At 41.1% G+C, this 14,504-nt stretch overlaps 1 protein-coding gene across 5 annotated transcripts in view; it reads left to right on the forward strand.

Moving 5' to 3' along the window:
• Window positions 1-4,820: 4,820 nt before the first annotated feature.
• Window positions 4,821-14,504, forward strand: part of LOC146614458 (DENN domain-containing protein 5B-like) — a 75,849-nt gene continuing 66,165 nt past the window's right edge. For 4 of the 5 annotated variants that reach the window (XM_085375453.1, XM_085375449.1, XM_085375451.1 and 1 more), the window contains exon 1: window positions 4,821-5,305. In XM_085375453.1, coding sequence (XP_085231579.1) covers window positions 5,197-5,305 — 109 coding nt within the window. In that variant the 5' untranslated portion in view covers window positions 4,821-5,196. The remainder of the gene's footprint in view (window positions 5,306-14,504) is intronic. The other variant, XM_085375450.1, reaches the window with a different exon arrangement.

A 14,504-nucleotide genomic window follows, 5' to 3' on the forward strand; every position in this document is an offset into this window, starting at 1 on the left:
GACAGTGTCCTTCGCCCTGCCAGGCTTAGTAAACAGTCTTCCAGCCAACCCAGGTGGCCTTGCATGGGGGAGGAACAGTCTAAACACAGTCGTTATCAGGGTGTTGTTGTTCGGCTCCAGCCTTGAGACCACAGCTGGTGCTGAAGCAGTATCCACATGAAGTGATGGTGGTTTTTACTTTAATGCGAACAACTCATGTGAATTTCAAAGCTGTTCTGACAGTCCGACACTGGTCTCTCAATCTCTCGTTGGAGAGCCGTGAGCTTCTCCATGATCTTATCAAACTTACGCTCTGTGATGTTGTCATTCTTGTGCTCAAAGAGCCGATTCTGAGAACTCACGACCGCAGTGAGCTTCTCCAAGATGTGATCAATTTTCGCTCAGAGGTCTTATTCTGAGTGTTCACGGCAGCCGTAAGCTTCTCCAAGATCTTATCCGTGCTGCGCTCAATGAGCCCATTTTGAGAACTCACCACTCGTCCCATCGATTCAATCCCAGCGGGCAGCCTTGTGGGGTTTTTTGCTTTCTTTAATCTTCGATAAGCCAGCTCCGGTCAGCAAGAACCCTGTTATCATGGTTCCAAATAGGTAGATATCTTCAGCACTCAGGCTCACCCGAGCCCAGACTTCTCGTTGAGAAAAGGGTGTTAATTGCATTTAGGGACCAGTTGATCAAATCCATAATTCCTCTTTAGGTTTTAGAGAACAGACTGAGAGAGAGTGTTCCAGGGAAAAGTAATACAAAACACACAAGACTAGACAAGGACATAAGAGGCAAAGCAGGGAAGATAAGTGTTGTGATATTTTGATACCATGGTAGCATTTACAGGATATTGTTTTATAGTGATATTACTGTTACTCAATAAGGCCCATTTACTAGTTGTTTTTCTCTTTCTCTGTGACCCAAGAATTAATGTGTAAGAATCACAGGATGGTACCTCAAGGTCGAAAACACCACAGAGACGAGATCACTTCCTTACTCCCATCCTCCCTTTTTCTTTATCTCCTAGAAAAGAGCTTGTTAAAGGCCAGGTGGTTCGTTTCAGAATTCACTAATGAAAGAACTCTGTATTCTATGTCTAGGAGTGTATTTTGCTGGAATGATCATAAATTGTAGCTGAACTGATAAACTACACAAAGGATACTTCTTTGCTCACAAGGCAGGAAGACGTTTCCTTATTTGGTCTGTACCGGTTTGAACTGAGAATCTGCTGACACACAAACCTTTTTTTTCCTCTATATAAACTGTTGTATACTGAATAAACCTTTGAGTTGATTTTGGAAGAGCAACCTGAAGCAGTTTCTGTGTCATTTTGTTCTCCCAAGCTACTCCCGGCGCTGTAACTAACCTGCTGAACGGCATACCTGAGCTTACTTTGAATAATTAATTTTATACAGAACTCTGCTTATCGGTGCTCACGCCTTGGAGGAAACCCGATCCATGGAGAAACCCGGGACGGAGATTTCTTTCAATAAGGAAGGAGAGGAGAAGAGAAAAGTGTGACCGCCTTTGCCAAGAGCCAAAATTAAAGTGCTGCATGCTTATACAACAGTTTCAGACAGGAGAACCTTCCTTGGCATTGGGTGTGATTTGGCGCTATATAAATAAAATTGAATTGAATTGAAAGGATAAGCGGAAGCGAATGGATGGATGGATGAATTGAATTGAATTCAACATCACAGCAATCAGCTGCATGTGACACTCACACTGTTCTGTCATGAAACAACATTTCTCAGGAAGTGGACCCCAGATGCAGGACTCAAAACCCTAACCTTTATCAAGGTTGATTGCAGAGTGCAGCAAAGTTCAAGATCCACGAGAACATGGGGCAGAAAACAGAAACTCACAAGGACAGGACACAATTCTGTTAGCTGGAATCAAGAGTTGTTCCTACCAGCTACTTTGTAATAGAATAGAATAATCCTTTAATTGTCCCACAAGGGGAAAATTGGTTGTGACAGCAGCAAAGAAAAAAGCACATATACAAACGAAACAGGACACAGAACAGAAACACACACAATTTTTACAGAAAAAATATTTAAGTCATGTACAATAATTACAAAAACAGAGTACTGTACATATTAAGATTAAATAGGAGAGGGATCAGCATTTATGTTGTTAAATGTTTTTGCTTGTAAGACTTGAACATTTAACTGTAGGATAGTAGATATTATTGGACAAAGGATGCTAGAACCAGAGCTTCAAAGAAGGAGGATAAGAAGAAGATCACAGAAAAGGATAATGGAGTACATACAGAGGGTCGGTGTGACCGAAGACAGGGTGAGATGGAGGCAGATGATCAACGGGAAGAAGAAGAGTTTAAAGATTTGTCTTTACTTTGAAAAGGCACCATTTCAAACCATCTCCAGCTATCAGCTGTTGAAACTGCTGTTCTTCTTGTGCGTCCATGCATTTGACCACCAGAGGGAGACAACGCAATATATAGTGCACTCGCCGAATTATTAAATTGAGACGATGTATAAATCTGAGGACCTGCAATTACAGAAATTTGTGTTTATCAGAGTCAGCACGTGAATGTTAAATCATGTAGATTTTACTGTTCTGGGTGGAGGGTCAATGACCATTGCAAGTTTTGTGTTTTTTAGCACACATGCAACAAAAACTCTATTTTTCTATTAAAATCTATTAAAATCATCGTTCTTCTGTGTTGTTTTTCAGAACAATACACTCCCTACACGCTGCAGTTTACTGTTGTCTGTGGCTAAATTACCTGTTTTTACATGGAAGAAAATTTTGTCTCTTTTCTAATTTGTCATTTTCAAAGGTTGGTTTTTATGTGCCTTTAAAAGTTAGTTGGACACAACTTCTTATTATTTGAAAATGGAAGCGACATAATATGCGTATGGGTGATGAGATCTTTTAAAACTATTAAATTGTGCTGAAAAGTCATGAAAAGGACCTTAAATCCCTACAAAAATGCAAATAGTCAGTCATATTTTTAAGTAGGGTATTTATTTAATTATTTATAAACGAGTAGCCGTGTGTTTAGGGTTGCCAACCGTCCCTTAAAAAACGGAATCGTCCCGTATTTCGAAACAAAAGTTCACGTCCCGTATTGAGCTAATAAGGGACGCACTTTGTCCCGTAATACAGTGAGAATCAAAAGTAGTCTATAACTTTTAATGGAATTAACGCTTTGTTTGAAAACATAATTCCCAGCCCCTCTCCTGCTTTGTGACCAATGAGCTGACAGCACACTTATGACAATTCGAGTATGACAAGTCAGATTACCGCTCATCTCATTGGTTGAGGAAAGGTCGCTTACGGAGAAAATACCGGAAGACAACCGATGACCACAACAACAAGCATGGCCAACAGGGAAACAAACGCCGACACTGCGGTGCAAGTCTCGGACGGCACACTGTGCGTCCATAAAATGAAGGTTATAACAGAAAATCTGTCGCTCGCTCTCTCTGTCTTTCACTCACACAGACACACCACCACCATCAACTTTGCTAAATTGCTAATGAAAAACATTGATCAGGCAGCTCTGATTGAGCAACATTGTAAATCCAACTATTTTCACGGTTGTTGTGGTCGTGATAATTTTGTGAGGCCACATCGAAAAGGCTCGGATGAGCTTTCCAAAGTTCTACAAGTTGTGCCTCCATCGCTTGTGTCCAGATCACACGCAGCACAGCCGCGCTGCTCCGTCTTTTTCACCGACGTTTACGTGTTTGCGCGTGAGCAGCTGCGGTGACACCCTCACGAGCGATTGATGATCGGGAGCTGGTCGTGAGGTGTTAATCGCTTCTCGTTACCCCACGTATACTACACGACGCACGATGAAGGCCAAAATCGGGCTGATCACCAAATCGGTCGCACGACTCAAAAATCGGCTCAAAATGGGCCAAAAATCGCACAGTGTGAGCCCAGCATTAGAGCAGCAATGTTTGTTCGCTCAGAGAAAGAAAAAAAAAAGGCTGCAAAAGTACAGGGAGGAATGGGAAAAGGAAAACACCTGGCTGGAAAAGTGCACTATAAAGCGCACTGCACTGTGTGCTGGCGCACTTTTTCCATAGGCATGCTTCTATTGGTGGGCACATGAAGAACATGAGGGGCGTGAAAGCTCGGGGAACCCTTTACCAATTTTTTGTCCGCCAGGCCACGGCAGAAGCAGATATGGTATGTAAACACTGGTTTGTTTTTTTTAAACCCTCTGGTTAAGGTTAATATGGGCATGTGCAGTGAATATCAGGGCTATGTGGCCAGAAGTGTGATAATATAATTTATTTTGTGTAATAAACAAATGCAAGGATAGATGATTACAACAAATAGATGACTAATACATAAAAGTAATACATAGATTAATAATGGTGATGAGTTATGATGCGTAATCGTGGGAACAAGTGGGTTTACAAACAGGAGCAGCTGATTAGCTTTAGAAAAGCTGAAATAATACCTCAACTGAAGCCAACTGTACTAAATGCACTAAATGTGCACTGTTACAAGAATATTTTTGTTCTATTGCTTTCTATTAATTTATATAATTTTAAGTTAAGTAGGACAGAGTTCTTTTAAAGAAAGATTTACTTATATTCTCAAAAGTTAAGCATGACAGGCTTCTGTTTAAGAAAGAGACCTGTCTTACTGTGTTAATGTTGTCATTGTGAGCTAAAAATAAATGGCTAAATGATCATTTGTTTCACATGTGGTCATATCACAAAGAATATGCATCTGCTTAAATCAAGTTCAAGTCAAATGGTTAAAAAATAATTTCACACACAAAAAAAGAGCGACAAAATTCACCACACTGGGAAGGGTGAACTGGGTTGCCCGGCCCTGGCCACGAGGTGTCCCTTATTTATTTTTCAGGGAGTTGGCAACCCTACGTGTGTTGCAGTCTGTCAGCTTGACGAATATGAGGACCATAGGTCGTATTTGAATATCCCGCCTCGTCACCGACTCCTCCGAGCTTTGCCGAGGCGGGGATTCACACAGCTCTCTTCTCCCGTAGAGTTAGTAGTGTGTTGGGAAGCTGCACAGAAGCTCCGGTCACTGAAAGGTAACTTTTTTAAAGCAGCTCTTATACTGCGAATGTTTCATTTTCTCATACGACGCGCAGCAGTGGAGCGTTATCAAAGACTGGAGCGTTTTATTTAGCCCCCCGCCTTTTCCTCTTGGATGTATCGCTTGAAGAACTAGGAACGGACCGCGCAGCTCACCGAAGCCGGGATGAGCGGGACCTCCGCGGGGTCGGCCGCGGCGCCCTGCCGCTTCGCGCACTACTTTGTTATTTGTGGAATAGACACAGAAACGGGACTTGAACCGGACGAGTTAGCAGGTATGTGGCTTCTTTTCTGTTGTTGAGTTATGAACGTGTTTTAAAGTCAAATGGAACCGCAGCGGTCCCCTCTCGCTTAACACGGTGTTAACTGTAACGATCCATCCACCGCTATGGAGCTCTGGCTTTTTATTGTAAACCATTTAATACATTTATGTGACATATAGTGAGATTTCTGAACACTCTAAAACACAAGTGACACACACACACCTTTACAAATAAGTGGAATGAAACAGTTACTTCAAAGAGTTACTACAGGGCAAATAAGCAGTGTCTATACATTAGAATAAAGATATGCATCATTCCTGTCTGATCACAGTATATGAGCTGCGGAAACCAGTGTCATTTAAGGTAATAAGCTTTTGAGAAATCAGCAGTAACCTATCTTTTCCGAATCCTATAATCTGATCTGGGCTTCCTGTGCTGTGCTACGTCTCAGAGCTGCTCTGCAGCTTCAGTGTCAGTGTTTCCCAAATGAATCGATTTTGACTTTGATGCTTGTTGTGGCTTAAAATTATACATTTTAAGTAACTTTTACAGCAAAATAAAGACATGTTTGGATATATTACGCGTTCTTCGCCGGTTTGTTTGTATGAGTTTTAATAGTAAAATAAAAAAGCATAGTTACGTTCAGTACTACCACAGGTGTGGACTAAGATGGGGATTTTGTCTCCACAGCAGAATGTATTTTTTGACATGTAATTCCGGCAGGATCCCTGTTGTGTATTCACAGAAATCTTTTTCATCCTGGTGACTGAAGGAGAGCCGATGTCTGCTCTTCAGTGGCACCAACCTCAGTTTCAGCACGTTTGCTTTGTCACCAGATGCATTCACTCACGGGCTCAGTTTGTATTTTCTCCCTCTGCAACAGCCAGAGTGGAGGTTTTTTTTAAATGCACTGTGGAAAGCTTTGCTTTGTGGATCAACAAGAGAGTTGCTTGCTGTATTGCATCACAGTTGAATTGTAACTTTTGCCTCTGGGGCAAAGTTGCGAATCGTAAAGTCAATGTGTTCATGTTGCACACAAGTGACTTGGCTTAAAGCCTGGATGATTAAGTGAAACGAGTGAAGTTAATCTAGAACAAACGAAACTGAACATATACACAGATATATATTAAAATTTTATTGAAAGGGGGAAATAACTTCCCAGCACTGGGTTTCATAAACCAATTGCTTATCCTTGCTTTCCATAAAGACACTGCTTGACTGTGGCCATCTGCTCAGCAGTGATGCTCCTCTGCTGCACTGCTGAGATACAAACTGTAAAGGCATCATTTGTTTAAAAAAAACCCTTATAAGTAAGTATTTTAAAAATATACTTAAAACTACTGTGGTGGGAAGCTACAGTTTTATACCAAAGATGCATTATATGCTTCCTATGCTTTAAACTTCATCAAAGGTGATCAGTGGTGAAGTGGCCAGCTTGGTGAGGATTCCCAATGGGCTGTTTAAAAAAGAAAATCACAAGATTAGTTAGTCAGCTCTAAGAGGGAGCCTCTGGATGAGCCTCTGGACCAGCTCAAGAAATCCTTCATCCCAAATCATTGAGCTGGTTCTGCTCAAATAGCGTATCTTTGGCAATTTCATCATACGTACTTTTGGGACACAACAAAGGCTGAAAGATGATGTAGTATAGCCTCATCATGTTGTCAAACTATTACCATGAAAAATCCCAGTCGAATAAAATAGCCTGTTGTTTGGGCTCTCAGGCTGTGAAAAGAAGAAATCTTATCAGGAAAAGAATATGGAATCAGTTTTTCTTATAAATGAACTAAATGTTTATGAATACAACGATAGTAAAAAGTGTGAAATAGCTGCTCTGACTGTCTGTAATCAGATCTGCTGCCACGGTCTCTGGTGATCTCCAGTTGTACACAAAGATAATGTTGCAACGATTGATTGTTTGGTTGTTTTTCAAGCTTAGGCAGCATCTCAGCACCCCACTTATTCTTTTGCCCCTAAGTTAGAGGCAGAAACAAACAGAGTGACCTACATTAGGCTGTTTTTGCTTTTTTTAGGCTGCGACTCCCCTCCTCCCAGCTTTTTGTGTGCTACTGTGGCCTTATTTCCGTCTGCTTATTGTTTTACTAAGAGGACCCAACTTCCTGCAGACCTGCCTCAACCTCCTTTTAGAGTTGGCCGTACCTTCTGTCTATTATCATACAAGTGTTTCCCACATGGACTTTGGTGAAAAAAGTCCATGTGTGGGTAATTGTATCAGTTTGTATTTTTAATTATATTTTCATTAATTTATACGTCAGAGAAAATAACATCATGCACAATTTATGTCCTCTTGGACAATGCTCACTCTTATTTTTAAAAGTTTCGTTGTTGGTAACCAGCCAATCCTAAGCGTAGTATATCCTAGCTCATTGGCCACTGTGTTGTTGTGGCAATCCTTGATATCATCCACCTGCATCCTTCAAAAGGGGTCTTTTGAGTATGTGAATGTAGTCAAACTTATCTTCTGCTCTTGAGCTGAAATCTTCAGAATCGATCAGCTGGTGAGGAACTTTTTCTTAACTGGTTAATTGTCTCCTGTAAGAGGTCACTGTCTCAGCCCGGGCCCACAGCCCATACCACACCACTCAGCCTCAGGGGTATAAATACATCCTGGCTGTCATACAGGCCCTAAAATAGTTTGTGCATTCTAACACCAGATGCATTCTGGGTCAGCAGCATTGTGGAGTTAAAGTGACCAGCCTGAAAAGCTAACTTTGGGGTGAGAGCTGTCACGTGTAGATTTAGATATGAGGTCATGGCTTGCACATCTCTCTTCTGTCTCTCGATGTAAGAAAGGTATGCGCTCTTGGTGGAGGGGAAGCAGCTGGTGGTTTCAGACCCCTGTAGCCTAAATCTTCCAGGTTACGAAAGACACTTTCATAACCTTTCATTACCATTCCTGTTTGCAGGAATGTATCTAAAATGTTTTCATTACCAGTTCAACTGTTTATGTTAAGCTTGCTCAACTATAAAAAGAATAAACATATATGATGTGATTTCAACTTTCATCTTATGGCAACATTTATGGCAGGTTGTAGTGACAGCGCTGATATGCCTGAGAATCTCATTTTGTAGCAAAAATAACTTTTATCTTATTGGATACAACAGAAACTGACGAAGTTAACCGTGAGAACAGGATTTGCGGTTGAAATAAGGTGATAAATTTGAAATATATGTTATTGCAATACTCAGCATTGCAAAATGTTAAAAATCTCAATAATAATCTCTCATTGTGATAGTGTCATATTGTGAGATGCTGTGTGATCGATCCCTGGGGAGATTTACTTCTCCGATGGGCCATTCTATACCCATTTATGACTCTTAATATTGTGTTTGCACAGTAACCTCCCTTGCTACCAGCTTGGAAGCTGCCCAGTGCAGGTTTAAATATCATTGAAGCACAGGGGCTTACAGGACAGCCGTGACGTGGGAGTGTCTTTGGGCTGCTGCTGCAGGCCACAATGGGATTTAAACTGCTAAAACTCCCCACTGGCCTGGACCATCTGTCTGCACCAGAGCAGCCTGAGAGCAGTCAGGACAACGACTGCATCATAATGGCCAACATGACAAGTATGCTAATGACAGGGACTAACAACAGTAACGGACGCGTCTGTTGACTCACGTTAACAATAGCGTGCATGGGTAATGGACAGATTATATGGCACAGACACTTACAATGGCTAATGACTGCTAACATCTCTGCAGTTCTTGTATTGTAATAATAATGTTGATCTCATTTTAGAATTTTTAACTCCTTTTTCTTTCCGAGTTTTTGGACGGTGACTCCACTTTTGCCACGCTTGCTACAGATCTGAGTCTTTCTGAATGTGGGTTTCTTTCTTCCACGCATCATTACTTCCTTCTCCTCTCTTCTAGCCTCAGTCTCTTTTACTTTGCTGTCCCCCATTTGTTGCCTCGTGTTCTGTCAGCATGGCCGGCCTGTCGTTAAGCTTTTTAGAGTAATCTGTTTGGACACTTCCTCCAGGCTACACTGAGCACATCTCTGTAATATAACACAGCCAGGCCTAAGCAGTGCCTCCTCTACTCCCCTACACACACTCAGGCTATTGACTCCACTCTGCTTTCTTCAATCTTTGACCAACAGCATCCTCTTATTATAGAACTTGTCACTAAAGGTGGACTTTTTAATGACTGTGGAGGTTTTTGCCTCACTTGACATGGAGACAAAAGTTTTCTCCTGGCTGAGTTCTGATGCTCCCAAAAGAACAACAAGCACTTGTATGAATGTGTGTGTAAATGGGTGAATGAGACATGTTGTATAAAGTGCTTTAAATGCTTGAGTAGAAAAGTACGATATCACAACCAGTTCATACCATTCTGATGGTTCCTCCTTCATTTATTGTCACATGCTTTGACCAAACTCGCTCAAGCTGGCGGAAGCTCTGCCTTTGGTTAAAAAGATCTATCCAGAAAAACCAAAAACCATTGAAGGTGTTGTTTGGTGAACCTGTGGAACATCGAGCTTTCAGGTAGACTTTTGAAGTGTTTCTCCTCAATCAGATTAGATCCCACTCAGTGATTTAACCATATTTAAATTTTTGGGCCAACATATCATGTCAGATCTCGTATAGATTTCCTGGAATAATAATCTGTTTAATTTTGCTTCACTTAACCAAGTAGCATGAAGACAAACAAATGAAATGATAAAATGAATTCTATGGCGTTGTGAACTATGAAATAATTGTCACCTCTCGACTCTACGCGTGCCACATAGTTGTGTCGGATGTTCAGTGTTGAAGAAGATCCCAGATCTTGCTCACAGATGTTGGATTTAACTTTTAAAAAATGCTGCTGTCTTTTTCTTAGTCCTTTACATTTTAGATTGTTAGTTTTACAGGGATTTTATAATTCTGTGTTAAACTTTGCTATAGTCACATCATAACCACAGACCATTCTGAAATCCTACAATTAGAGCTGGGCGATATGAGATTTTTTCATATCACGATATGTTTTTTTCATTTCAGGCGATAACGATATCTATCACGATATAAGCCAAATAACTATATTTGTAAGATTTAAATGTGCCGTTGCTCACAAGTAAAATGTGAAATAATCAGCAGCTTGTTTTTATTTAAATATTTATTTCCCATAATAAGTTCAACAGGGTAGATGTACTTAAGGAACATGAGACTTTTTCAGATAAATAAAGGCAAATATTGCAAACTACACAAAAGGCAGCCGCTAAAGCGTTTAAGTTTCAAAATAGAACAAACGAAACAGACTAAACTGTCAATTCCACTTAGAAACAAAATATTAATTCTAAAAATAAATCTTAGTTTGTTTTACAGAAGAACAGACAAAATTGACTAACTTTTGTCAATATCAAATAAAGTGAGAACTAAAAGGAAATTCTCAATCTCTCCTTGTTGTATAGCTGAGCTTTTCAAACAGTTTTAACAGTTACTTTAGTCTGACAAAAGCCGAATGACGAATTAGCGCTTCCAGTCAGAGACTGAGGCTACGTCCACACGTACACGGGTATTTTTGAAAACGGAGATTTTCCGTTTTCGTTTTAAAAAATAATCCCGTCCACTAGGGCTGGGCGATATATCGAGTTTTTAAAAAATATCGATATATTTTCATACGAGATATAAGATGTGACAATATCGTTTATATCGATATAGTCTATGTTACGTTATAATTATACTTGTGGAGCCGCAGGTTTGCCTCTCTTTCGTCCACTTTTGTCTCTACGCAACGTTACTCGGCCTCGCCTCTCCTGCACTGAACACAACTCCCCCATAGCTTCACCTGCAGGCAATGACAAGATGAAAGCGGAAAATCTCCGTTAGCAAGTTACCGTGCGTGGGGCTGGATGGCGTCAACGTGTTAGCGAGCTAACCGCGCTAACGACATGCAGCCCAGAGGGGCTGCACGGCCTAAAATCCTTTCCTTTTCTCAAAAATCGACAGTGCGCCTTATGTATGAATTCTGGTTGTGCTTACTGACCGCGAACCGATTTTATGTGGTACACAGCGCTCAGCAATCTGTCAAAAAATGTTTTAATATGACTTTGCTAAGCTACGGAGCTGCACCGCTTGATGGATTGTCGGAGAATTACGGCTACAGAGGAGGAGCCTCGCGGAGTGATACGTACTGTGTGTGTATAAGGACCACAAATGGCACCTGTTCAGAGACGTGGTGCAGCTGTGAAATCTGTCTCTTTGTTATTATGCTCAGCGTCTATTAGTTTACATTTTGACTGCACAATTGTGAGCTTTTTGTTATGCACAAAAACAACATTGTTTTCTTTTATTTATGGACCATGATTATTTAATATATGCTGATAATTTATTTTTGAGTAATATCTACGCTGTATGTAAATAAAAGTGCCCGTGTGACATCTGGGACACAGTGTGACTAAGAACTCTCTTTTTGTTCTTAACTTATGGCTTAAAAAAAAAAAATCGAGATATATATCTTATATCGCCATCCAGCTAAAAAATATCGAGATATGAATTTTGGGTCATATCGCCCAGCCCTACCGTCCACACATAAAGGCAGAAATGAAGGAAAACGCTGCTATGAACATGCCAAAGCAGCAGGTGGAGCTAGATTCCTAACCGTGCAGAAATGTTGGCCAATCAGAAGTCTAGAAGCCTCGGTGGGAAAAAGTAAACAAAGCTGGGGCATAGAAGCAGAACCGAGTCGTATGTGTGGAGGGACAGTAACTGTGTGTATATGTAAGCATTTAAACACTGCAGAGAGTAGAATTAACAGTATTGTAGAAATTCATTTCACCGAAACAATAACGTGGCGCACAGTGTGACGCATGCACCAGTTTATTGTATTTCCAGACTTGCTTTCGGCACATTTACAGTGCACGCTACTCTGTTTTTTGTCAGACTTGAAATAGCCGAAATACCTTCACACTACGGAACTTCTATGGCTCTTCCGTTCGACAATCTCTCCGGCGTTGGAACCATCATCTGTTTTCTCTTCGGTCACGCTCGGTTGATTTTTCTAGTCGGCACACTCATTTCCTCCATTACGCGCTGGCTCCATTACCCGCTGGCTGCTTCCCAAACAAACACACGTGCGGCTTGGCACTTGTGCTGTACGTAACAAGTCACGCGACGTGATGCTGCGGCTGTGATTGGTTCGGCTCTGCGCTACTTAATTTGGATTGGCTGACCTTTTTTTTTTTTTTTTTTTTTTTTTTTTTTTGAGGACAAGAGCGGCGAGGTCTATCGCGATAGCTTAATTTCTCTATCGAGTAAAAGTTATATCGCGATAGATATCGTTATCGTTCTATCGCCCAGCTCTACCTACAATGTGAGGTGCATTTCCCTGGAAATGTAACTGCATGTTGCACTGGACTGCACAGATATAAATGCTGGCAGTGGCATGGGCCATGTGTGTATGCTGTACATAGATTCAGCCTACAACGTAGGTATAAATGACACTTTACTGTTTGGAGCAGCGCTGCATTGATAAAAGGGAAGCAACGAGTCAGGAGATATGGGGTCCCATCCTGGATGAGAGGCTGCTAATCAAAGTTAAGAGTCAGGGGGTGGTAATGGTCCATCGCCTGCTTGTGGGAGTCAGCGGGGCCTGCCAACCTCAAAGGATGCTGGGAGCTGTTGCCGTAATATCCCTTCACAAACCCCTCTCAGTCTCTTAAACCAAAGTGAGCAGTTGCTCTTGAAAGGCCTGAACAACCATCTCATCGCCCCTCCCTTGAAGTGACCTCTAACCCCAAGCGCCATATGTTCTGTCTCAACATGACCTTAAAGAGACAAAAGAGGCAGTGAAAGCCGAAAAGATTGTTTCTTGTAGATTTCTGCAACAGTTGTAGTTGGACATGACCATGATGAGTCAGCTCCACTGACTTTTTTTCTGTTGCTGATTTTGTGTAGAGGCTTGAGGTTTTGTTCTTTGATTGCAGCTGTTCAGAGCGGCTGCATTTAATTATGGAATAAACAGGCACGAGCCTGAAGAGTTAAAAGGGAAGCTGCAGAGAGAGACTGCAATGGTTGTTGGCAGAAGCACCCATGCATTTACAATTTACATGTGAAATAAATGGAAATTCTCTATGTTCTCCGATAGAACTCAGCATCTTCTTCCTGTATTTACTGTTGTTACTACCTCCCCAGACACTTCGGGCCAATGAGCAGGCTGAACATTCTCACATGGTTTCTAGCGACGCATTTTGGTTCGCTTGGAGTTCACTTGGGTTTTTCTCTGTGTGGAAACAAACCAAAACCATGGGAAAAAGCTACAAGTTTACTCATCAACTGATTCACGTGTGTGTGTGTGTGTGTGTGTGTGTGTGTGTGTGTGTGTGTGTCATCCTATCACTTTTGACAGAAAAATAAGTTAGCAATGAAAGAAAAATCAATAGCCACAATTTAAACAGAAGCTACTGGGAGGAGCTAACTAAAAAAGGCTGAACAGAGTACACTGGAAGCTAAGCTTTGACTAATGAGTCCAAATTAGTTTTCATTGATTTTAAATATAATGCTCCAGCATTATACAGCCAGGGGACATATACAGGCAGTATTGGCTCTGATAAACTTGATCACGGTAACTGCAGAGTGTGGTGTTATGGCAGAGTGCCTGTAAATCTCCTTACATAACTGAGATAGACTGCCCAGTGGTAGCTAAGACCCTTATGACGGATTAGAGCTGCTGCTGACATCACATCACTGTAGCTGTTTTTGTTCATGGATACCAGAAAATGTTGGAAGAATTTATACAAACACCATAAAGCCTGTCATATGAGACAGTCGGGATGTGTAATGAGCTCACTTTACCTTTGTGAGGTCACAGTGCTCACAGGGACTTTTTTAAAATGCTTTTTAGATATTAAGTTGTCACTTTTGATTGCTTCTGCTCTTATAGAATTATATAATCCTTTCTCAGAAACAAAAACCAGGTTAAAAAAAATCAGGTAATTTTTTTGTTTTTACATTCATCAGGTTCCAATCAGCCCAAATAGCAAAGAGAAATTAAAAGTGCACACCATGAAAGAGTTTGGGTCTTAGGTGGGTAAGAGAGTTTTCTAGGGTGAAAACTGCATCCTCTCATTTGTCAATCCACAGTGTGTGTGTGTGTGTGTGTGTGTGTGTGTGTGTGTCCTGATCCTTTTACTAGCCGAATTGGACTTTGATTTTTCAGAGAATGAGCTCCAACTCATCTACTGACCTCTGGTCTGTGTGATAAGGCTGAATAA

Source organism: Diplotaxodon limnothrissa, linkage group LG17 (assembly GCF_057381915.1).
Source record: "Diplotaxodon limnothrissa isolate DT_005_m linkage group LG17, D_limnothrissa_male_GT1.1, whole genome shotgun sequence".
Classification (NCBI taxonomy): Eukaryota; Metazoa; Chordata; class Actinopteri; order Cichliformes; family Cichlidae; genus Diplotaxodon; species Diplotaxodon limnothrissa.